This window comes from Tyto alba, unplaced genomic scaffold, assembly GCF_018691265.1.
Source record: "Tyto alba isolate M040663 unplaced genomic scaffold, T.alba_DEE_v4.0 Super-Scaffold_21, whole genome shotgun sequence".
Taxonomy (NCBI): Eukaryota; Metazoa; Chordata; class Aves; order Strigiformes; family Tytonidae; genus Tyto; species Tyto alba.
In genome coordinates, this window is record NW_024881295.1 from 9,550,774 (window position 1) to 9,577,030 (window position 26,257).

General features: G+C 40.1%; 1 protein-coding gene across 1 annotated transcript in view; it reads left to right on the plus strand.

Annotated features, from left to right (window-relative positions):
- Window positions 1–26,257, plus strand: part of ITPR2 (inositol 1,4,5-trisphosphate receptor type 2) — a 272,128-nt gene that overhangs the window by 194,146 nt on the left and 51,725 nt on the right. The window contains 4 exon segments of the mRNA XM_042795147.1: window positions 226–426; window positions 1,988–2,098; window positions 6,877–6,972; window positions 8,219–8,338. Coding sequence (XP_042651081.1) covers window positions 226–426; window positions 1,988–2,098; window positions 6,877–6,972; window positions 8,219–8,338 — 528 coding nt within the window.

The window sequence follows — 26,257 nt, forward strand, 5'->3', positions numbered from 1 at the left end:
GCCCTCCTTTCTCTACTAATTTAATCAGATAATAGTTCTCAACTGCTGCGCTGAAGTGTAATGTATTTTCTACAGTGCAGTGTACTTTGGTACTCAAGGTAGAGTGGTCATATGGTCATAAATAGTACCCTTCAATATTTTCTTGAAAAAAGACTGTTTAACATCACTCTGTCTCTCTTTTTTTTTTTTTTTTTTTATTGCATTCATTTTTTTTCCGTACACCAGAATTTTTTAAGACATCAGAACAATAAAACAAATTACAACCTTGTTTGTGAGACCCTTCAGTTTTTGGACTGTATCTGTGGAAGCACGACAGGCGGACTGGGCTTACTGGGCCTTTACATCAATGAGAGGAATGTCTCTCTTGTGAACCAGACGCTGGAAAGCTTGACCGAATATTGCCAAGGTCCATGCCATGAAAACCAGGTAGGGCTCAAATAAGTTCTGGATGCAGAAGAGTATATCTGAATGTATGGTATCTCATGCTTATCATAAACCCTTCAGTGTTCTTAATAAAATGAATTCACTTGTAACTGCTATGACCAGGCTTAACATGTTGCAAGCTTTCGTAAGGCCTGAGCAATCCTTTTAAGTCAGAACTCAAAATAGCCTCTTCCTGTAGTATGTCTGCTTACATGGAGGGTTTCCATTCCTTTTGGAGAGAGTTTAATGTCTTATGTCATGGCTTAAACCTCACTTTATGAGACTGGATTTTGAGTCAGAGTTGTAGAAGTACATTGCAAACAGAATCTCATTTTAATTTTCATACAACTTGTCTTTGATGGTGTTTATATAGGTTGCTAACATGTACTTTCATTAATTCACATAACTACCACGAAGCTTAACTTACTGTCCTGCTATGCTACCTAGCAGTGTCCTTAATTATGATATCAGTAGTGAAATGAATGAGGCTAAAGACCATGCTTATAATCTTCTGTGCCTTGCTTGATACAGTCTTTTTAAGTCATATAGCTGTGACTTTTGGTAGATGTCTTTTTAGTGCCATGCTGAGGCAGTATAGAAAGGTAAAGAATGTAGTTACACGCTGCTGTATTTGATCTGAAGAGAACTGTAGTAAAGTTGTCACAATGGATGAAATTGCAGAATTTTTGATGTGGATTAGCAATGGGAAAATTGCGGTGGGTGAAATTACAGAGGCAATCTATTCTTGATACTAGAAATAGCTGAAAAAATACATGCAGTATTAATGCTACTTCAGATGCTACACAAATGAAGTGTAAAGTGCTGTTATTGCCATTGATGATAATCAACTGCCATAATACTTTAAAAACAAACAAACAAAAATCCTTTAGTGAACTAAGTTTTAAACAGTCATATTTGATCCACTAATGAGTGGGCAAAACATCTGTAAAAAAAAATAATGACAGGACTGGAGATGAAGAAAAATATGTATTTCAAGTTAACGTGTTCTCCAACAAGTTTACTTGAGCACTAGAGGAACAATTACAGTGGAAGGGAATGACTAGTTATACTTTATTACTTAGACCTGCCTGCTAGGAAGTCACTCAGAAGTTGAGTTATGCTTGTTTACATTGTGCCTACATTCAAGCATGTCTTTCATGTCTCTGCATATGTGTTCCACTGAATCTGGCAGTGCTCCTGTGGGCTGCTGTCTGTAACTTGCAACACTTGGTGCCAAACTCTGCGTGATTCTCTGCAAGCATATTTTAGCTTGCACCACCTTATTTCCAGTTGTGTACTTCACTACTGGCAGTGTTGGGGTTAGTTCTGTACTACACAAGTCTCCCCCAGCACCTCTTGTCACACGTTTTAAGGCTGCTCTTTGTCTGGGAGGTTCATTGCTGTTAAAAGATCTATCAAGTTCTGAGTCCTTCTTTTGGAAATTTGCTGATGTGCATATTCTCTCTCTCCCTCTTTCTGCCCATCCTGCCTCCCTGGTTTTCCCCCTCCTTCACTCCCTCTCCCCTCTGGCCCCCACACTCCTTTCTCCTCTCTTATTTTGCAGACTTGCATAGCCACCCATGAATCTAATGGAATTGATATTATAATTGCACTCATCTTAAATGACATAAACCCTCTTGGCAAATACTGCATGGACTTGGTGCTTCAGCTAAAGGTACAGTAAATGTAAATTTTTTAATTTAAATTTGAGTAATAATAGAAGACATACCTATGAAAGAGCTCTAGGCAACCTGACATTTACTTAATCTTACCATAGCATAATATACTCAGCACCCTTTGAAAACAAATGTTGCAAATGAATTCAGCTCCACTTCTGAATCCTTATCAGGCCCTCTGCCATAGGCCTTTTGACCCACTGCTGTGTTTGGGAGTATGGCCTCAGCTTCTTTTTTAAAAAATCCTATCAAACAGACATGACATAGCTAGCATCAATTGTGGGCATAAAATCTCACAGGATTGATAAATAGCAACACTGTACAGATATGTAATAAGCCAGGAATTCTCTGTGTGTACCAAACTCTTAAAAAATTGCTTGAGAAGGAGATGTTGTGAAAAAAAGAATATATCAGATGACCTGTAATGTCAAATAAAGTTGAAAACAAGGTCAAAGTAAATTGTATTTTATTTCCATTCTCAGTGTCCGCTGAGTGGAAGGACAAAGTGTAGAGTGGGAAGGTGAAGAGCAGAGTGGAAGGGCTTGTAATTTTGTTTTGTATTCTGTGAAGAGTTGGATAGGCTCGTAGATAAGTTTCTCCAGTCCGTGTGCCATTGCATGCAGAGGGAAGCTCTGCAGATACACTGTCTGCCAAGTAGGGTAGAACTTGTCCAGGAGGAGCCCTGGGTTATTGCCTTTTCTTGCCTTCCGAATGAAGTATTTCCATTGCAGATGGTCTGTTTCCTCCTCAAAACCAGCAAATACTTTGTGGTAGCTGCATTGCATCATATTGGCAACGTTGGATGTCTAATAAAATAATTAATATAGCTATATATCATGTACAATGAAACATTGAATCAACAGTGCTTTACACATGATTTTAATAACTGTAATTACATTTTTGAATGGCAATGTAATTCAGGCCCCCCTCAAGCAAAACACTTTAACAGCTGTTTAACTTTGAACATGCAGACAGTTCTTTTGAAGTCCAAATTTCAGTCTCTGTGAAGACCCAGCTACAGTAACTCCAGTGCCATTTTGATTTGCCATTATCATGAAGCTAGCAAATGCTTGTAGAAAATCTTTCCTATGTAATAACCAAAAATGAAATTTAGAGACATTGCTGCAAGGCCCAGTTTGGCCCTGTTCACGGGAGGCTGTATATGCCTTACTCTTACTTAAATAGCAAAAATTGTGGTGAATGATACCAGAGGTTCAGGCTGTGGAAATTATTCTGATTTTACAGAATCACGGAGTCATTTAGGTTAGAAGAGACATCCTGAGGTCTTTTTGTCCAATCCCCCTGCTCAAGCAGTGTCAGCTAGAGCAGGTTTCCCAGGACCGTGTCCAGTTTAATATCTCCACAGTTGGAGACTCCACAACCTATCTGGGAAACCTATTCCAGTGTTTGATCACTCTCACAGTAAAAAAGTGTTTTCTTGTGTTTAGATGGAATATAATGTGTTTCTTAATTTGTGTACATTGCCTCTTGTCCTGTCACTGGGCATTTGCTGAGAGGAGTCTGACTCCCTCTCCATTTCCTCCCATCAGGTATTTATACACATTGATAAGATCCCTCTGGTCCTTCTGTTCTCCAGGCTGAATGGTCCCAGCTCTCAGCCGCTCCTTGTATGAAAAATGCTCCATTCCCTTAATCATCTTTGTGGCTTTTTGCTGGACTCGTTCCAGTAAGTCTGTATCTTTCTCTTACTGGGGACCCTGGAACTGGACACAGTGCTGGGCCAGATGTGAAGTCAAGAATTAGATCCAAATCAAGAAGTTACTGATTTTTAATTTCAGTGGCAACACATTGAAATGATATAGCACTGAGCTTAGCAGGTAATATTTAACATTGACAATCTGTCAGTGTTCATAAGCAACTCGGAAATTGCAAATGCATACATTTTGCAGTGAAAATACAGAATACAAAGTGTATAGGCCCACATGTTTACACATACAAACAAGCTCAGACACTGTTTTTGGGGAACTTTATATGTTGAACTCATAGCCCCCAACCAAAGCAAAGGCAATGCAGAATTATATTTTCCCATGTCATCTTAATTTAGCTTGTTTTTCACATAGTTTGTGATGTGGTATTTAATTACATCTTCATGGATTATATTTTCCACTGGACTCCTGAATCATTTAGTGAGCCGGGTAGACAGTGTTCGCTGAGTGCACGGATGACCAATGTTCTGTTCTGCCTCTTGTTGTTTTGAGTATGACCCCACGGCCTTCCTTACTGACTAGTATTTAAGCCCTGGCACACAGTATGACCCCAATATCTGCCACTCTGTATAGTGGCAGGATGAAGAGACATTGTCAGTCTAAGGTAGAGAGAGTCTAATACAAGTGTCTTTTTGGCTTTTCTCATAGCACCTTACTCTGCTGTATTTAGTTGCTTCACACGTTATTTTTCCAAAATTATGAGGAGTGTTGTGAATAAGGTGATATGAGACGGGAACCCAGGCAGAGAGAAACAAAGGTCAGAAGTGCTTTGGGCTGTCCTGTTTGTAGCACCTGGGAACTGATTTTTCACAGTCCTAATATATTATGAAGAACTTTAGACTATCTTTTCCAAGTAATGGACCTCTTCTCATCGATACCTGGGAATGGAAATCAGATCCTAGGGTCTCAAAGTATGCAGAAAATGAGGAACAAGTAGCCAAATAAGCATCTCAATGTCAGATGCAGGTGATCAGAGAGAAAAAAACCTGGAGGATGTGCCTGCCTGCTGTAATTCTTGGCTATGGCATGCCACTTTTTCTGAGTCAGTAGCAAGAAGCTGGCTGTTGATGACACAAAGTCCTACCCACTCTCTACCTTTCCTTACTTCATGGAAGTTACAGCAGACTTCTCTCCATCTCCAAGGTTGTCTGCACTGGGAAAAAGCTTCAAAGTCCTCCTCACCCATGAGTGAGTAGACTGGTACCTTCCTCCACTGTTCCCTCCCTTTCCTTCTCAAGCTACCTCACAGCGTGTCTTACCCCCTTCCCTTCTCCTTAGTTTGAGATCTTACTGATGCTACCACAACTGACTTGGTCACCACTGTAAGGGAAAACTGCAGCAGAGAAAGAAGCAGTGTAGGTTGCAAGGTAAAGAGTCTGGTTGGACCTTTCCAGTGCATGATACTGGGTTGATTCTGGTGCAAAAGGAAAGGGGAACTATGACATGGAGTCCTGTTCTCCTTTAGCCAGTCTCAGTCTGGTCTTCTCATCCATTGTTCTTTGTCGTTATCCTTGTGTTGGCAAGCCCAGTTTCCTCTCTCCTGGATTCTCACTCAACTCCCAGCCTCTTCTCTCAGAAGGTCCTAGTACCCCTGTCATTCATAAATCTTCATGCTATTCATCTACCCTCCTTCCATCTTCTCCTTCCTTCTGCTGCTGGCTTCTAAATCCTACAGTCCTCCAGTTGGAGAAGTTCAAACCACAGCTTGACACAGCCCTGAGCAACCTGCTTTGAGCAGAGGTCAGACTGCTGAAAGATCAGTCCAAGAGAGAGCCTCAAATGTGGGAATTTGTGATTCTGTGCCCACCAAGAATAAACTTTGAGGTCTTTTAGCTGTAGAATTCCAGCAAGTTTCTACAGTATAGTATTCAAATTATAATTAAAGAACAGGCTTATGAGTTGGACAAATTTGGCTGGGATTCCCTGGGGACTACAACTTGCATGATTGTGTCATCTTGGCCTCTAGTGCTCCACATTTTCAGCTCTGCTATCAAAACATGGAGATACAAAGGCTGCTTAAAACAGAAGTTGTTTGAACATGCAGAAAATAACATCTTTCTTTTTGCCTCAATCCCAAAAGCATCTGAAAACTTTTCCTCCAAAATCGTCCATACTAATTGTCTGAGGCACACCCTTGCTGCAAGAAATTTCAGTTTGAATTGCTGACATCTGGCAATAAGCAGCTGAGAAAAAGATTTTATGGAGGGTTGAGAGTTTTACTGGCCCCTACCTGTGTCATGGGACCACAGTCAACTCCAAGTATTCACACAGCTCGGTCTGTAATAGGGGATGCTGTGGCAGGTGAACCAAGGCAACCATGCCCTGCCAGAAAGCAGTCAAACCTGCAAAACCATTCTTTCTCTCCTGTTCACAGCATCTGATTTAACTGGGAGTCAGACAAGTCTCTGAAGTCTAAGGCAGCACTGGGTTACTGCTGCTAAAGCTCATGCTATTTAATCCTTGGGAGAGGTCTTGGTGAAAAGCAGCCAGTTGACAAAGTAAAGAATATCTTTATATGTTCCTCCAGGGATATTTGGTAGTGAAACAAAATTCCAGGAATGTATGAAAACAGTTTATTTTATAGCCTGTCAAATAATAACTTGTCAGACTTTATAAAAACCAAAGGGGAAGGATACCTGCCTCAATGATGAAACCTTTCGTGTAATACATTTTGTAATTACCTCTGTTGAGTATTGTTTTAACAGAAAGCCATGGCAAAAATAGTTAGGTGGGCAATAAGAAAAGGAAATGGGATTTCTTTTCTTGTGCACAGTATTGAACAAGGTTCTCTGTATTTAAGGCAAGTATTTTTCAATATTTAAAATACTTCTTTCAATATAGCGTGCAGGTTTAGTTAGCCTTACAGTACACTGACATTAAAATGGGAGAGAAACACTATTAAATATGTCAATAAAATAAAATATGTGAGTAGTTTAAAATCTTATCCACTAAATAAGTGGTCCTCGTAATCTCAATTAAGACAAATGCAAGGGTCGTTAATCCATGAAATAGATTTTTAAATTTGCATTAACTTGGTTTTGTATCTCTAGAACAATGCCTCCAAGCTTTTGCTGGCTATTATGGAGAGCAGGCACGACAGTGAGAATGCGGAAAGAATCCTTTTCAACATGAGACCAAGAGAACTGGTGAGAAAACTTCTGAATATTCATAAATCCTTTGGCTGAAAAAAAATCTGTCATTAAAACATTTTTAAAATTATCTGCATCTAAGCTGAAAAGTGTTGGCAGCGTATAGTGACACAATGTATCAGGATAGTACTAATTCACAAAAAGTACTTTAAAAGGATCAAGCATGCATGATTTCAGTCTTTACGACTTCATTATTTTTATCCATTCCAAGCACTTTTCTGTAATTGTTTCCTAACTAAATTATCATACTCTGGTAGACTGTCTTCAAGTACACTTTGTCAGGGGCTGGCAAATTAAGCTTGTACAGTTTGTGAAACAGTGCTAACAGAAATGTGTATGTAGACATATAATATATATTTTATATATATGTATGTGATATTTTTATATATATATATATGTGTGTGTGTGTGTCATGACCAAAGAGAGTTACAAACTGTTGTTGCTGTATTTTGGAACAACTGTGATGCGTGTGTAGGTCTCCAGGAATTTTAAATAGGTTGGAAATCTGGAGAAATAGTTTCCAATTCAGTTGACCATGTAGCAGCAGTGACTGAAAAACCTGTTTTGTGAGGAGATCTGTGGGCATCAGCCCTTCCCTTAGACAGAGCCCAGTGGCCTGCTGGTTTCGGGGCGTCATCGCTAAGGGGTATGTCAGCACGATGAGGCCATCCCGGAGGTACAGCTGCAGGATCAGGCCCTGTGTGGGGAATAGAACATTTCCACCCCCCCCCCCCCCTTGGTCCTATAAAAGGGTTTTGAATATTTTGGAATTTCCCCAGCACCCTACCCAGATATCTGTCTTCCTTTCCTTTTTGGTTTAGGTTTTTTTTTTTTTTGTTAAACTTGTGTGGAGAGTGCTGAGGGACACTGCAGCCTGCTCTAGCCAGAGAGAGATCATGGCTGCGCTCCCAAGTGCTGCGCAGCACTACCCACCATATCTGTCTTTAAAAACATTTGTGAAAATACCTGCTCACAAAGGCTCAGCATTCCTGTTCCTTTCTCATGACTGCAGTTTTGCTGATGAGAAATGTAGCAGTTTGGAGCAGTGTAGCAGTTTGGAGCTTCATAAATACTTCGAGCTTGTCTTTATTCAGGTGTTTCTGAGACTACTCACTCTTCTTGCAGAACTGTGGGGCGCCCATCCAGGCTTGAGCTGAGCAGAGCACGTATGTTCAAACACAGTGTGCTTTTTCCCCAAGAATGACACTTATTTCATCTCTCCGTGGTTGGGTTTGTGTTACAGGTGGATGTGATGAAGAATGCATATAACCAAGGCCTCGAATGTGACCATGAGGAGGAGAATGGAGATGATGGCATCTCCCCAAAAGATGTTGGCCATAATATCTATATTTTAGCACATCAGGTATGTCTTATTTTTTGTGTGATTGCTTCCAGAAAAGTGTTAAATAACTAAAGTCCACACAAAACCTCTCTGATCAAAAAGGGGAGTTTTCCCTTCTTATGATTTCTGGCTCATGTTTGTGTACAACAAGACTTAATCTGGGAAGTTGCTGAGAGCAAGACAAGCAAGCAGTCTCACTGTATGCATAGGCACTCTCTGGGATTTGGTAGGCTCTATTTGTGTGAAATAACAACATAGAGCAAAACAGTTAATGCCTACTTAGCTTTGACTTCTCTTAGTGTTAACAGCTCATTTATATCAATAAAATCATAAATCATGATATCATTAATGGTGTATTTTAAATAGTAGCTTCAGTTGTCATATGAAGTGAACTTGAACTGAGAAGATTCCTATCATTTTAGTTATATTACTTAGCCAGTAAGAATAATTGGGCCTTGTTACTGTTTTCTCCTTTCCTATTATGTTGTAGTGCCCTCAAGCTTTTTCTGATCACTTTTGCTTCTCTACTGATAAAGGTAGAATGTACACTGAAGGTTTTTATTTAATGGGATATTAATCCTTCAGAGCAGTTGGTATCAAAAATAGTTTGCCTTTCAATTGTGTTAAGAGTATTGTAAATATTTTTTAAATTTAAAAAGTAAAGACCATATATTTCTTGATTATGTCATAAATGATAGCATTTGGTATTTCATATAAGGGCCAAATTTTTTAAAAATGCTTTTAGTAAGTAAGAAGAAATAAACAGATGGGGATAGGGAGTGTTCTACATTCATTATGCTTATTAAGTATTGTTAGGAATTGAATACTCAATGGGAAAAAAAAGCAATCTATAGTTACAGTAGTATTATGCAATCTTTCTTTCAAGCAAGGAATGCAAAAACAGTTACTGAGTTATGCTTGTGTGCTTGCAGCACATTTAAATAAGTAAGTCTTGTTATTATGTTGTTGTGGTTGACCATGTTCTACTCTTGTGCTGTATGTAGGACTATACATAAGATAACCATCGAAGACAGAATTTTTAGAAAGCATCTGTAGCTTCTTACCTTGTATGACTATTTACTCCTTGTATGAATGCTTGTAATGAAAATTTAAATGACTGCCAAATCGAAATGTTGCTATTTCATGTGTTCTGCCTACAGCTTGGGTTAAATGACTTAACAGGGTTTGTGACAACAGAAAATACACTGGGGGGAGTAGAATATAGGTCTAAAACTATATATGAGTTGACTGCTGGGGTCATTTTACAAAAGAGGTCACAACCAGGGGTACACTAGCTAGCTGAGGTGTAGATTAAGGTCTGTCCCAAGATATCTATTCAGGGTGTTGGGGAGGTCAATGATGCTACTCCACAGCTATTCCAAAGGCTTGAGCCGTAGTTGGCATTTTGGTTGCATAAGGCAGGATATTTTTACAGCAATTTACTGAGCTCCTTCCTGTTCTGTAGAATTAATTGCATGATTGGCTCTGTATGCTGTAAAAATATCCATCTTTTTACAAAAAAAGGACTGTTTTTCTTTTCTTGCATTTCTGTAACACAGTACATGTGTGTGTTTACAATAGCTTTCCACCCATGTCAATCCCGATATCAAAACAAAGCAATGGAAGGGTAGGCAATTTGGGGCCTTTCTCTCTCCTCCACTAATGAAAAGCTATGATTCTTGGCACAGGACTGCTGATCTTTGACCCCAAACTCTTTCCATGTGTGCCCTTTCACTCGCCCTGGGATGGGCAGGATACGAGCATGGTCCCTCCTCAGTAAGGCCATTGTTGCCAGGTTCCTTTGCTGGCTCCACTCTCTAAACACCCTCTTATGCTTTGCTGTGTCGAAGTGGCTTTTTGGTGCCTGGGCCTTCCGCTTGGCTTAGCTGACCTGATTTACATAGTATTTCTTCGCTGTGCTCCTTACAGTTTCACAGTTCATCTGACTTACTTTTTTTCTACAACCAGTGTGGCTCTTCAGTCACTCTCCTGACACTTGCTTGTGACCACTTACTCTAGTTACAGCTTTTTGGTCCCTCTGTAATAGCAGAATCAAGACCAAGAGTTCCTCTTTCTGCTGTTACAGCCCTCAAACACAGACAGTTTATTTTGGGGAGCTCAGACTTTCAGTTTTTGTCGTTGTACTCTTCAGAGCAATGCTGGGTTCTGCATTTTGCCACCACTACATCCTTCCTTGCCCTTCCTGTGGTTGATTTTACCAGAAGCAAAAGGCATTCTTGTAAATGTTTGACCCAAAGTGCATAGAAAGTTATAAATATGTCACAAGCAAGGCTGAGATTTCTGTTACTAAATCTCCTTTACAGCCTCCTAACCCCTACCCCAAATGCATATGCAGGCACATATATGCAAGTGCATGTGCACACTTGTCCATCACACACTCAGACACACTTACACACACACACAGGCTCTCACACACACACAGGTTTGTGGGCACAGCAGCCTGGGACATGATGGCAAGACACTGACTGTCAAATATGCCATGTCATGACAGTTATCACGTCTCTTCCACATGTTTCTCTGCCCCCTCTTTCCTTTATTTCTTCATCTTCCGCCAGCCTGCCACGTGCCATAGCTGTGCTGCTTTCCCTGCACTGACTCCAGGCTGTCTGGACACTGCTGCTCCTCAGTCTTCCCATTCGACATACTACGAGCAGAGAGGAGAAGGGAGCACCACTGAGAGAAAGCAGAACTGTCTCACGCATGAGGAACCACCCCAAGCTGCACCCTGACTCTACAGGCTTGGTTTGGGGTAGGGGGTCCTTTCAGACATAGTTCTTCCACAGCCACTTGTGGAGGAGCAACACAAACCAGTGCCTGAGGTCACATCCTGGAAAAATAAGCCTATTATTGCTAGATAGAGAGCGTTCACAGTCCTCTTGAAAATCCACAGAGGACATTCCGTTTTCTTGGTCTTGTTCAAATGTCATGCTCAGAGCCAAGCCTTGAACTTGACATTGCTAATTTCTTACAGTAGTCTTGGGTGAATGCCAGTGGTATGTTATAGATAGTTCCATCAGCTTTTATACCTCTTCTTTTCAAGCCTCAGTCAAAATAAATTGATGTGATATTTTTATTGCTGTCCTTTTAAAAGATCGTGTTAAACCAGGCTGCGCTTTGTTTTGCAAAGTTAGTAAGGCTGTCCACAAAGAGAGTATATCTTGATGTGATGTTTGTAGAGATTAGAAAAGCTTTTGACATAGTAGCACAAAAAAGTTTCATACTTACTTACTTATGTGCAGAAGTATTAGTGTAGGAGAATCTAGTTTTTAAATGGCTACCCAAAAATAAGAAATCATAAAAGGCTAAAGAAATCCTCTGGCTTTTCAGATGACTGCTTGAGCTTGCTATCTGTTCATTATAACAAAGTATTTCAGTAGTTTGTAAACTGGAAAAAAAGCTTTCTCAGAGTTAGTAGTATTTCTGTGTGGTTCATGACCCCTTTACATTTACTATGAAGTAAGATAAGGCACTGGTTATAACCACAGGCTCCTGTAGTTTTCATGCATGTATATATGTGCTTCTGTTAACAGAAGATACTTTGGAGTGCTTCTCCGTGTTTTTCAGCTACATGCAAACTGTCTAAATCAGGCATGAAGCCCAAGCTAATACACTGTACCTTTCAGCAGGGGATTTATTCATGAGGCTGAAAAGAACGTGAAGTAACTTTACAAAGCTTCTGGTCAGATTGCAGCATGGGAAGAATACGCTTTCATCTGCCTGTAGAGCTGTGTAGACATGTCCTTGATCTAGAAGGATGTGAGTGGGTAGGGAGTAGGGAAGCAAATTGTAATACTGTAACAAAATTTTCAAATTTTCCATGCCTTCTGACTTCCTCCATCTGGTTCCCAACGCTGTTGCAGGAGTATAGGGGTACTGACCTTGCATGTCACCCCTTTCATGATGCATGTTCTGTGCTCTCAGACTCGCAAAATGTTTACTCAACAGCTCAATTTTAAGGGTATGCTTAAATGCCTTGCTGGAGAGGGAGCATAGTAGGTGTTGGAATTCTACAATACCTCTGTAACCTACAAGTAAATAGAACTGGATTTTTTTTTTTTAATGAGGTTGAGCTAAAAAACTTACTTAAATCCCAACAGAGTATCAAAACTATTTATATAATTTCCTGGTGGCACCAAGACTTAATGAAAAATCACTTCCTCCACCCCATAAGATTAGAAGAAATTAACACTCCTTGATATCAATGCAGGTATACAACATAAACAACACAAGCTTGAACCAGGCTATCTTCTGATAGACTAACACAGTTGGAAGTATTTTTCCATTTGTAAGTTCTTAAAATAAACCAAGGGAAAAGAGGTAGGATTTGCTGTGAACTGTAAGGTTCTTGCTGCAGATACTACTAAGTACACTGGAGCAATTGGACATTGCGAGTAAATCACACTCTTTCCCCTCTGGTGCTAATTTTAAATGGATTGAGCAAAATAAGTCATTTGGCCTTATGTATTTGTCAATATATTAATATCATAATCAAAATTTCTTTATCAAACCTGGCAAGATTTATCAAATCAATGTCTTATTGCCATGTCTACTTCATGCAGTATATTGCATATTAACGTACACACATGAAGAGTATTTGCTAACTAGGCAATTAAAATGGTAGTAATTGATGGCATGGATTTATAGTTTGGGAGTAGGGGTATGCTACAGGCTATTGTTTAAAAAGTTACTATTTTTGACATTTGAAATAGGACTGGTTTGATAATGAGATTTGGACATGATACATTCATTAGGGAGAAACCAAACTCAGTTTTAAAAAATTTAGCTATCCAAATATTTAAAATTCTAAGAAGCAAAAAGTCTTTTGTTTCTGTGGGTTTCTGTTTAGCATGTCATTCTGTATCTTTTATTGGGTTTGAGTACAGCAAGGTCTGGGACCACCTTTATTTTCCACATCAATGCTGTGCGTAGAACTGCATGGTTCTGGGACTCTTACACACTACAGCAAAGCAAATAAATGACAATAATGCTAGTGGTTTCAGAAATTTTTAATTAATTAATCTTCCTTTCTATAGGATTTTGGAGCAGTTAAAAGCTTTCATTAATTTTGTTTCCCCCTCTCTTAAAGTAGGTGGTATTACCCAGTGCTATAGGTAAAGGCACCAAGCCAGAAGCAGGTATAGTCAGCGAGTCATTAGCTGTCATGGGAAGTGAATACAGCTTGCTTGATCCCCAGAGCTTTGCTTTAACTGCTGCATTGGGTTTCCTCCTATTCTCACTCAATCCCAGATACTTTACTAATGAGGAAAATTGGCATTTATCAGGTAGTATAGTTGAGAAGTGCATAATCACTGAGCATATTAGTATTCGAAGAGTCTTTTAAAGAAAGCATACTAATGTATATTTTTCAAATAAACTTTCCTCTGCTGCTAATATTATGGATTGTTAAGGCAAGAAGAACTTTCAGAAGATAATAGATACAAGTGTGTGCATGTGTTTGAGGGAGGTATTGTAAGGCTTAAGTTTTTTTGTGGGTAATAATTTTTGGCGGTGTAACATGGAGCAGCAGCTGGCTTTCCTTCACTTAACTGTGTTTTAATTATGTATTTTATTTAGTGGGCATTAACTGGCTGAGATGATAATTTCATGGTTATACCACGGAAAAGAGATGAGCAGAAGCCAAGTGGAAAAGTCTTGCAAGAACACCTTTGTCCTTGACGGTGGTGGTGCCATCACTGGCCTGTAACATTTGCTTAAAAGAGATCTCCCTGTCCTTGTGGAAGCTGTGCGTTTCCAGAGCATTTTGCTCTAAAATATAGGCTCATGCAGTTGGGAAGCAGCTTTTAGCTCCAGCAAGGATCATCCAGAAGAGCCCAAATCTGGGGACCACAGTGGTTCCATGAATTTTTAAGCTTGCTGACTATTTTCTGCCTATCCTCTGCCTCAGGTAAATGCTTAGCTCAAAAATGGAGCTGTGGCCCATTAGTCCCATAAGTGTCTGTCTTTACAAAACATTACATTGGGCCTAGGTTCTACTGATAAAGATTTTGAGTTGATTCTGTTCTATGAATGAAATGAATTCATCTGAATTTTTATACATCTCTGACTGGGAGGTACAATCTAAAAAAGTGGTGTCTTTAGTGTATGAGAATAGGATGTTGGAAAAAAGACCCAAATAGAGAATGGTCAGAGCTTGTCTGGTATAAATGGATGTACTGTATCAGAATCACTGGTTATACTGAGTGAAAGTACAGATCAGTCACATTTTGTGTAGCAATGACCATTTTCAAATTTTGCAGCTGATGTGAGCAAGCAGCAATTGGCAGATATTATTGGAGATTGTCTTCACAAGCACCTGATGGCAAATGAAGAAAAATATTATACATACTTAAATAAACATGATTACCTTTTGAGGCTAGAGGATGATCAAATCTATCCTTTAGGATAAACCTGTCCTTAAGGATGAATAGCTATGAGTTTGTGCAATAAGGATGCTCCACTTCTGCAGGACGGGTGGAATTTTTTGAGCTAAAGGATGTCGATTTTTGCAAGGCTTTGCTGAGGTTTGCAGTTTTGGTTTTTTTTTTTTTTTGTTTCTCTCTTCTTAACGGAGAAGCTCTTGCTGATAGCAGTGCCAAAACAAAGGGCTAATGGGGACCAGTCCCAGGAACCGTGACTGTCAGGGGACTCGTATCCTTGGCTGCCAGACCTGAAACTTCTCATAGAACTTTTATGCTCCACATGTTGTTTTGTAGTTATCATCCTGATGAGACAGGCTATGGCATCAAAATGACACCAGCTAATTAAATGTCAGCAGAATCAGAAGCTGTTGCAAGGCTTTTACACTTAGATTGCCAAGATTGAAACAGAAGCCAATGACGCACATCACCCTCCTTGCGGCTCATTAGGATGGTATATAACTCTACCTTCAGCCAGCTACAGTATAGAGAGACAGTATGGAGGCTGCCGCAAGGGCTTGACACTAATGAGCACCTGAAAGATTAAACAAATGTCTGTGGCTGCTGTTAGGTCTCAGGTTAAAACCTTGGCAACTTACGCTTCGTTGTTAGGTCTCAGGTTAAAACCTTGGCAACTTGTCCTTCGATGTTTTCTTTTTCTCCCCTTCTCCTTGGAAGCATTCACCTCAGAAGCCTGTCGTGACTTTGATAGGGATCTGCATGGGGACTTCTGTTTTCCTTCTGGTGTCCTGATGACTTAGGCTGCTAAGAGCTGCTAGGATTCAGGCTAGAGCTTTTTACTGCAGGCTGGCCACAAAGGTTTTAGCTTATTTTAATTTTTCTGGTTCTACTTCTCTAGAGTAAGATCAAGTGTCTATTATGCATATGTGTGTGTTTTATTATATGTAATATTAATGAGGAATATATCCTGTTTGGCTGTGGCGACTGTGCATTTCACTAGTGCACAGGTGGCCTTAATATTTCTGCTTTGTGGGTTTCTTTTTCTATCTTTAACTTCTGTAATCCTGTGTCCTTGTGTTTTGCGGTTTACAAGAGTTTTTGGTCATTGGGAAATATGCTGTATTGGTGTCAGGGCCCAAACGTTACACCAGAAGAAATATCCTTTCTTTGTCAAAAGTCTGCATTGTGAAATCTTCACATTAGTCTGTGGTTTTGCTCTGAAAATTGGCTGTGGGAGAATGACATATTGTTTAAGACATTCTCTGCTCTCAGGCCCTATTTGCAGTCCTGTATTAGTAATAAACATATTGCCTTTTTATTGCTATCTGAAGCAGCACAGGCTGGGAAGAATTACTTTAGTTGTCCTTTGGTTCTGTATCACCTGTGGGGCAGTTACTTAGCTTCCCACTAAAAATGGGTCTTCATTTAGCCATATCCTCAGCTGGTCTGCTTGGGAATGTCTCCACTGAAAGTAGGCAAGCAATACTGATTTACACTAGGAGAGAGCTTGACCTGTTTCCCTCAAACCATACTCTTACAAATACAGAGCTCCCCACTTGTATTTGGCATGCACAGTCTTCATTAAGAGTGATGATATATGGGCGAAAAAGAGGACGGCTTGACTTAAAGCTTTTCAATTGAAATTGCATGGAGGAGCGTTAAATAGAATTAAGAATTATTTTGTTCATAAACTGAGAAAATTCAATCCAGAAGCTATTGAGAGACAATAAATGTGGAACCACACAGTGTCATCTTTACAAAGTCACTCCTCAAAGTAGACTGCACTTTCTGTTGTCCTCAACTGCAGTGCGTACATATTGTCTGCTTGGAAATGTATGTAATGTAGCTACTTGCTTCGTTCAGATTGCAGAGAACTCCCCGTATTGAGAAAGCTGAATTACACCAAGAGTTGAGTTCTAATAGTCTACTGTAGGAGAAGGCTTGCTCTGGAGGCAGAGCTGGGGCTTTTCCATTAGAGGTGACCTTCAAATGAACCAAAGTGCTCTTTTTCTTATATCTAAAGCACAACTAAAGCATTTTACTCTAAGCTAGGAGAAACTTGCTTTGTTTGTTTGTTTTGAGAGGAAGTGAGGGTAGCCTTGGAAATATCATGAAAGTGAAGTCTGGTCTTACTTAATATTATCAGAGCTGTTCTAATAGGCCTCAGATATCTGCATTGTGAAACCCTAAACCTTAATTAAAAACAGGGGGGACATCTTCTCTAACAAAGACATATTTTTTTATCCTTCTCAATTGTTGAGTAGTCACTGAAGTAATTACAGGTTAACAAAAATAAAGAGCATTAAACAGAATGTCAAAATATGTTTGTTCCTCACAGTTGCTCAGTTTTAACTCATCTCCTCTGATGCCATAATTTAAATAGGTATCTCAGTCATCATAGGGGGTTCCAGAATAGACAAGATCTGAATTTGTAATCTACAAATAGGCAGAGCTACCTCAGTTGCCATTGTCTTTATTTCACTTATTTAACATGGCACAGAAAACTGAAAATTAAGTCCATCTTGCACTTTTTCTCAGACAGCTCTAAGAGTTACTGATTAAAAGTGTCCAGCTGTGAAATCTAGTTTTAACAGCTGATTATGCTTTTCTATGCCAAAAGTGAGGTGATCAGTTACTTATGACCACCAGTAGTCTTACAGGAGTAAAACATCTTCTGACCTGCACATGGGTAAGCATCTAATCAACCTGGGGTTAAAGAAATTGTTTCTCTGCCATTATGTATGGGCAAGGATTTTCAGAAATTGTTTCATGAATGATGATCTGTGGTAGCCTTAAATGAACTTGGTCTTTTCAGCCTTTTATTTCTATGAGTCTGTCTGCAGAGCACCATTTAGTTGCTTTAGTTGGTTGGGTAAAGCAGCATTATTTGTGAATGTCTGATGAGGAGAGAGATCAAATTTTTACTCTTTCACTCTCCCACTGGGAACTGTTACTTTATAGATGCCAGGTGAAAGTGCTCTCCTGAGGACAATGGCCAGAATATAGATTTGAAAAGAACAACTCACCATTTTACTTTCTCTTCTCTCTGTTCCTATGCCCCTAAATTAATTTTTTTTAAAGATATTTTGCTCTGTTAATTGGAGGGTGGGTGAGGCAAACATTCAACAGGGTGATTGAAAAAGCTAGAAAACATCACCACTGTAATTATTTGAAGGGAGACATCTCGCAGTTCCTGTTCATCTCCACACTTGGTAACTGCCCTGTTTTGTACCCTACAAAGTATATACATCAGACCCCTGCAGAGATTAGGAAATTCATGTCTTTTGTGGATTTGACAGATTGCAGCTTCAGCTGTTTACATGCTACATACAAAGAAACGTAGTCTCATATGTTTTTGACCCTGAATGACCAAGTTAGTTTTCTGTGTGTTGTGGAAATACCTGCCAGAGAGGTGGGATGCTACCAGGGTTGGCTATGAACAGGCTTTTTACTTTGCTATTGCTGTAGCATCTAAGAGGACCGCATAATGGCCATACTCGAGTGCTTGAACCGTGGAGGCTGACCCATGACACCAAGTTGCTACTGAGGACTTAAGCCTGTTTAATGTGCTTCACTGAAGATTGGTAGGTGGCGTATCCCAGCCTCTATAAGTGCAGTGTATGTACATTGGCCGTCTTCCGACCCATACCTGCATGCAGCAGAGCTGGTCGTTATGCATCCATGGTGAACTGCATCCAGCTTAAGGGGTCACAGTGTGCTAAAGACACCATGGCACTATACTACAAATGTATGAAGTGAGACTTAAGTGTGGGAAAACATGAGGAGGGAGCCAGTGATGCAAGTCTCACACTTCAGGTCAGAGACTGAGCTCATTTCCTTGTAGTTGTGGTAGGCCCTGGAGAAGAGGTCTGGAAGTATCCATTCTTGAAGTATCAACCCATGAGCTGCTTTCTACTCTACTCTTGGTGCCAGAGGAAGGGAGGTTGACTGCCAGTCAACATCTTCTAGTCTTATGGCTTACAGAAGGTTATGTGTCCATGCTTAAGACTTAGAGCCTTAAAACTGTTGGTCCCCTCACCACATTGCCTCCAAAATAAGAGTCATTAGCAGTTCTTCCTTCTGTTTCTGCTAGTCTTCCTTTTCTTTTGAAAGCCACATATTAGACAGCAGTAGATAGCTATTTTGCAGAGAATCACTGTTCTGAATGAGAAACCTAGAAAGTAAAGTGCTTGATAGCAAAAGCATTCTAAGCGTTCCTGAAAAGGGTATGCCATTCACAGCTCTCTTATCTCAGATTTATATATATATTTTGTATGAATATAGAGTGTTGGTGACTTTTAGAGGTGAACAGTTCTCTTGCTGTGTGGATTTGGATCCATATACCTGCTGGTCTGTTGCTGGTTTTGGTGCTTCTCAGACTGGGTCTGTACAATGTTGGTGAGCCTACCAGGCAGGTCTTATTTTGGGTGCAGTGTTTTATCTGCCTTTCATAGAAGTTGTATGTGGCTGGGATCTTCTTCCTTGTTCTACTGTGAGGAAGACTAGTTGTAGTAACTTTGTTCTCTTTTTCTTTCTTTTCCATTGAACTTTATTGTGATCTTCCCATAAAAATGCTTGACACTTCCATCACCCCCTTATTTCCTTCAATCCTGTACTCTCCAAAATTTTGCTTACAGTAATCGTAGGAGGCAGTCTGCAAGTGCGGTTGTGTCATCCTGTTGGAACACTGTATTGTGTGCTGCTGTCCACATCCTATGTTCAGGGTGGTCAGTGTACACCAAAAAACAAATGTGACCAATGTGTGCATTGAGCCAGTTTGGCTCATGTAGGCACAGCTGTCCATGGCAGTTTATGTGTAGCCTGCAGAGACATTTCACACCCAACCCCCTCAAATTAATTTTGTGTTGTTGCAACACACTTTATCTGACCTGAACTTTCCCCACACATACACTTTATTTTTTTGGAAGTAAGCTTTGCCTGTGAAAGAAATTACAAAGAAGACAAATGAAAGTAAAGCTCATTGAAATATTAGCGAATCATTTTGTCTTCTGCTGGCTTTCATCAGGGATAAAAGAACAGCAAAACCACAGCAAAAATAGCAATAAAATGACTATGAGGGCTACAAACATAATAGTGATAGAGATCACTTAACTGTGGTGGCTTCTTTTATGTGATAATGTCGAGGTGTTTTACTTCTCCCGTCCCTGTGAGGTAGGTTGCTATTATCCACAATTTGTAATGCGCACCACGTGGAGGCTGAGGGAGAGAGGTGGTGTCTCAGAGGTTACATGAGGCCACTGAAGACCCAGCAGCAGAATCCAAAGCGTCTGGACCACCCAGGGCCCTGCTCACGTACCACAAGCCATCAGAGGAAGATTAACTCTAAACTCTTTTGCTTTCTCTGTACAGTATAATCATCTAAATGAAATCAATGAATACTTGATTTGAGAGTCTCCCATTGCTCCATCCCTGCTGTTCCTAATGTTTGTTAACAGATTGCTTTGTGGTAGAGTGCAAAGGTGCCGCTCTATAAAACTGTAATGACTTCTGGAAAGGAAGTTGCCCTGTGTATTGCAGAAAGCAGCATTCAGTTTTGATTGGAACATGGGGAGTTGAGAAGTTGTTATTACTGTTAGTACAGCCAGTTGGAATAAAAATTTCTGCTCAGTTATGGTTAAGAAGACATTTCCTTTTTCCTTGCTTTCTCTCTCTCCTTGTTCACTGATGGAATAGGAGTGTTCTCATTTGCCCTGGGCAGGGAGCTGACGTGTCGTCATGCCAAGGAAGAGGATCTTATTTTCTGTCTCCTGTCCTCTTCTGTCTCTCACCCATCCTGTTTGCTACTCCCTTGACTTTCTCTCTGCTGTTGTTTCTTGGTCCTTGGGGTTTTTCTTGTCAGTCCCTAGGCAGCTTTTTTATCCTTTCTTGCTCTCTAAGCAGAAAATGAAGCGTTCGGTGAAATGACTGGGATTTCCCCTTGTGAGGGGGTTTGGTGGTGCCAGATCTCACACTGCCTGGCTCCAGGAGCCGAGGGACTGAAGGGGAAAAAAGAGGAAGAGATTGAGGCTGTAAATGAGCCCCAGCTGCACAAGTTGTTTGCACAGCAAGGTAAAACTAATCTGAACAGATGCAGTTATTCTGCTGTTGTTGCAAGTTATATTTTGTCTTGTTTCTTCCTGGTGAAAGACCACTGGCCTTTGGGCTGGCAACCCACACAGAAGTAGGTCTAGTTACTGGCATAGTAGAGACGAAGATCATTTACAGCAGATCTATCAAATGTCAGGCGTTGGACACCAGATCTGTACAAACAGCTCTTGCCTCACTTTCCCCCAGGTCTGTGGTTCATGAACTTCCAAGACTGTGTATAGCAGCCTCTCTCTGCCCTGACACAGTGGATGGGGCTGACTGGCAACTCAGAGGGTTGGCTAGTGAGCTGCAGCCAGGGCATGAGGCAGTGCTATAGGTTGCAAGCACAGCACGCATCCAGTTCCCTCCCCAAAATGAGCCCCAGTCCCCAGCATGCTCCTGACTGCCGCCTAACCCAGGGCCCTTCCCCTCTCAGGTGTGCCTGTGTGCCCGTTATCTCCCCCCGTTGGATAGCAGCCCTACTGCTGCCTTACAACTGTGAGAAGAAATGTGAGAGAATTGGTGACAAGGATAATATTTTTTTTTAATAATTTTCTTTCTATTGGTTTAGATGTTTGTAGCACTTCTTAAGAGTAACACTGTAAATTAAAGTGTTTCAAGGCTCAGAAACTATTTTTGTCTTTATTTGTGCATCTTGACCAGTTACCCAGAGCTTATAGTGATGCTCTATCAGCCTTTTCTAGAAAATCCCTTTAACAAGTTTGACACTTTGCCAGTGAACCAACTCTTCTGTGAAAACCCTGGTTGCTTACAGGACACTAAGCCTCACCCATTTAGATCCCTTTATACTGTTCTAGTCATAAAAGGTCACCTTTCCCCCCCCAGGTTTGGCAGTCTCAAAATTCTAAAGAGTGAAATAGATCTCACAGAATCTGGGGGTCTTCAGCCTGCTGTTCTGAGCTCATATTTCTTGGTCTCCTGTCCTTTTTTGGGCCTGAAGCAAAGCCTGGTGAAATCGGCAGGAGTTTTGACAACTCTCTTGGCCGTGTACCAGGTTAGACCTCGTGCCTTCAAGGAGGACTGGGCTACAGAGGAGAGAGACCCTCGCAGTTTACAAGTTACAACCAGGGATGACGTATTCTTGTAAAAATACAGAAGGGGTCTGTGTTTTACAGAGATAATGAAAAGTGGAGAGTTACTTCCCCTTTTCCCAGCAATTTTTCCACATGCACACACATATGTACATACGTATTTTGGCAAACCAATCCAGTATCCCAACTCAATGAGTTATTGACAGGCTGATGACATGAATGTTCACAGCTTTAAATCACTTTTTTTCTTTGAGAACATTTAAATAACTGCATTTTTGCTCAAGGAAATCTTGAGCCTGCAGGAAACCCATATACTGTTAGTTGCAAAAGATGGGTCTGCTGTGGTTTTCCACACTGCTGATCATATATGGCATCCCAGATGACTGGCAGATCTGATTTTATAATCATGTTGTGTGAGGAGTTTAGACTGAGTATTACTTGTAATTTTGTCATTTGTCTCTACTGTTACTTTATTAATGTCTTCAGCATTCTTGGTCTGTCCTCAATCTTTCACATTTTGTACTGATGCTTTATTACAGTGTTTTCCAAATTTTTTTAAGTAAGAATCTTTCAAGATGAACAACAGTCCTTCCTTGGGAACTGACTGGAAGCCAAATGATCTTTATTCATATAGCTATTGCCTTACACATCCCGTCTTTGGAAACCACTGTTCCATTGTATGCTATTGCTTCCTCGTCCCTACCTGCCTTGATGAGTAGTAAAATACCGTGTTGACATTTAAAATATTGTCACTGGCATGGTTGGTGGGTGAGTGAATGACTGACTGAGAGATTTCTCCTCAGAGAGCTTTCTTGGGGGCTCTTTGCAAATTCAAGCTCCAGTGATGGTTATTTTTTGTATCAGTTACGCTTGCCCTGCGTTTTTGAGCTTTGCTTTGCAAACATAAATGGGGCTGTTCTTTTCATTATAGTTGCTATTGTTCATATCCATCCAGTGTCTTGTCCTCCAGCTGCCCCAAAAGATTTGTGCAGCACTTCAGAAATAACACTTAACTACATCACAGGAATTAAATATGAAAAAATGTCATTCAGAGCTTGCACGGCCTTTAATGCCAGTCACAGACTGTCACCTAGGGTGTATTAAAAGCTTGGATAAGCTTTCCATATTTTAGGTTCACAGTTTGTCACTACATTGTTATTTTCATTGCTATGTCTTTGATCTCACAAAAAGCTCTGTGCTGGTCAAGGAGTCTGTTGACACAGTCCCCTTTGCCCGTGTGGGCCTTTGAGCTCATTACAGGACGAAGGAAGGATCATGAAAGCAGAGCTTTGGAAAACATTGTAGTTGCCAAATAACATAGCATTTCTAAAGCTGTTCTGTGTCTTACTGTGGGCCTCTGCTTCAGATCTGAGCTTTCACAGATTGCCGTCCACACTGTTCTTTCATCGCTGTAGCTGTGACAATATAGAAATATTAATGGTACTTATTACTGTGTCAATGTGGAGGAATCCATCCCACGTAGGAACTGCAACACAAGCAGAAAATAGATAGACCCTTTGCCCTGAGGTTACTGCCTGAAGGTTTAGACTACAGAAGGTAAGTGAGATGGGAAAGCAGAAAGAAATGAAGTTAGGAGCGCTTACTGCCTAGCACTATTGCTGACACCTTTAGGTAGGTTTCCCTTCTGAAATCTGCTGGAGTTCCTCCAGCTTGGTCAGCAATCCCTGGTTGTTTCTGACGTGTCTTTGCTGGCAGCCGAGGTGGTAGCACAGAAGATCCTGGTCTGTTCTTCAGATCATTTTGTCTAGTGCTGGTGTCGGAAAACCCCAGCTGTGTGGAGCTAGGCTCTGTACACACATCAGCACAAGGCAGTCACTGCCTGAAAGCACAGTCCAATAAAGTATAATGAAGATCACTGAATACACACTGTTTTAAAATATGTGGCTGCTGTTCCCATGAAACCTGATAGTGAAATGCGCACTGCATCAGCGCCGTCTCAAATCACCAGCAGTCTGTTAACACACTGTGCTAGTCAGTCCCATTACAGCACGAGAGGACTGAGATGGTTTTTCCTTCTAGTCCATGTGGTAAGGGAACTTCTGTTACCGATATTTCTGGAGAGATACTTTTACAGTAAAAGTTATGGGCAGTTAAAAGCATATCAGGAAGCAATACCTTGAGATTTCATGTGGTTTACAAATGACATTTCCAATTCAGTATATAAATTCAAGTATGTTTATAGAAAGGTTTTTTTGGTAGTAATGGAAATTTCTGAATCTATACCTGTCCCTGTCTCCAAACCAGCATAATTTTAATATGAGAAGAACTATCCATACATTCTTGACTTGTCATTTATTAGAAAACTCAAAACCTTAATGGTTGACATTGGAGAAAAAAGGGTCAAGATACAAGCAAAGTTCCTCTGTGTTACAGAAGATAAAAAAGGGGGAATATATTTGCTTCTGGTTATGCTAATTCATCACTCCAAGCAGGGTGTGATTGCATTCTGACTAGTCAGTTCTTTCTTCATATCTTAAAGAAGAGATATAGCCAAAGTAAAGGGCATTTGGAGATAAACAAGGAAAATAATTGAGTCACAGAGAGTCTTCTGTTTGAGGAGGGATGGGAATGATAGGGATTGTTTTAATTTAAAGAAGAGACAAATAAGAGAGGATGTGACAGTAGTGTACAGAATGATGAATGATACAGAGAAGGTGAATTGGGCACTCTTGCTTGCCCTTTCCAAAGTACAGAAGCAGAGGGACATTCAATAAAGTGAAAAGCAAAAATAGTAACACTGTTTAAGGGGAATTTTTAAACAGTACCTACCTTGTTTCGATAAACTCATCTTGTTTCCCCAAGATGCTACAGCATGTAGTGAGAGGGATGAAAAAGACCTCTAGAAAATGAATTCAACTTGTGCTGCTAAGCAGATGATGTGGACATACTGCAAAGACTACTGACTGGATCAGGTTATATGGCTTGTGTGAAGGAGAAAAATTAGTCATGTAGTCTTCAAAAACATTTTTAGTCTTAAAAATAATTGGAAGTTGCATAAGATATTACTATGTGTGATGAGACTATCCATATGTTTGCTAGATAGAGTAAAAAAGTAACTATGCTTAGGCAAAAATCTGTTACTGATGGAAAGAGTATTGCTCTGCAGTTGAACTCCATGTGATTTTTTGCATGTGTCCCTGAATATCTGCTCGTGATCCTTTTATAAATGGCTGATGTTCTGCCACATTGGCTCAGGGCTCTACTGATAGGATTAAGCAGACTTCTGTCCATGAGGAAGTTGTAGGAAGTACATTTATTCTTCCTGAATATTCTTTTCTGGTATTCTTTTGCTTTTGGATATTCCATTTATTATTAATCTTTAATTAAGAAGTTTGTATCAAGATGTGAAATAAAATTTATTTTGATCAGTAGCTTGTAGGAAATTGCAATAGAGTAAATTCTGTATGTACCTCTTCCCCTGCCCCATTCTTAGATAAAAAGGGGATGGTGAGACATGCAAATAGCTTATAAATGAGTGAGAACACTTTCTGGTTAGATTATCACAATATCTGTTTAGATCCATTTTGACTTTTAGACTTGATCCCTGACACTCCTTTTGTAGATTTTCAATTATTTTATAATTTCTCACCATACTGCGTTATTTCATTTAGTACAGTCCTAATCCACCTGTAGTGATCATCACTTCAAAGCCTAGTTCCTGTGGTCATTTTGAGTGCTGTGCCTGCCTCGTTCCTAATGTCTGTGTCTGGTCTGTTGTGGGAATGTTGGTGTAGTGATTGAGACCTGGATGATGTCTGCAAGATAGCCTTTCCTTTCCTGCCTCAGTTTTCCCCACCTTAAAGTAGGTGGAACACCTCAGAGTTTCTGGATGAAAACCACTCACTATGATATGGGGAAAACTGCATTTTTAGTAGTGTTTCCTCATGCCTTTGTTTATTAGGTAATTAGGTGTTTGTTTCTCACTGACCTAAGAGACATCATGAATGCATTTGCTGACATTATCAGTATTAAACTTTGTGCAGCTATCAAGCATTTGAAATATTTACTATTCAACGAGAACAGATGTTTTTTATGGATCATATAAAATATATAATTTGTAGAAGTTTGTAGGAGATACATGTTTGTGTGTTTGTGTGTGTGTACATATGTGCTATGTATATAAACCGTACAGTTAAAAATGTATTTGCCCACCACTGCAGTCCAGCTGCCTCTGAAGTAGTTATGGGTGTTATCTTGGCAGCCCTGAAATACCAACCTACAAACATGGTCTAAAACAGTTTAGCCACTTGAAATCGCAAAGAAAATTTAATTGTAAATGTAATTACCTAGTCAGAGGGATGCAAATTTTATATCTAAACTTAAGTGAAAAGAAGCATTCAGTCTAATTTTTTAGCATTTGTCAAAAGCCCTCCAAAAACCAT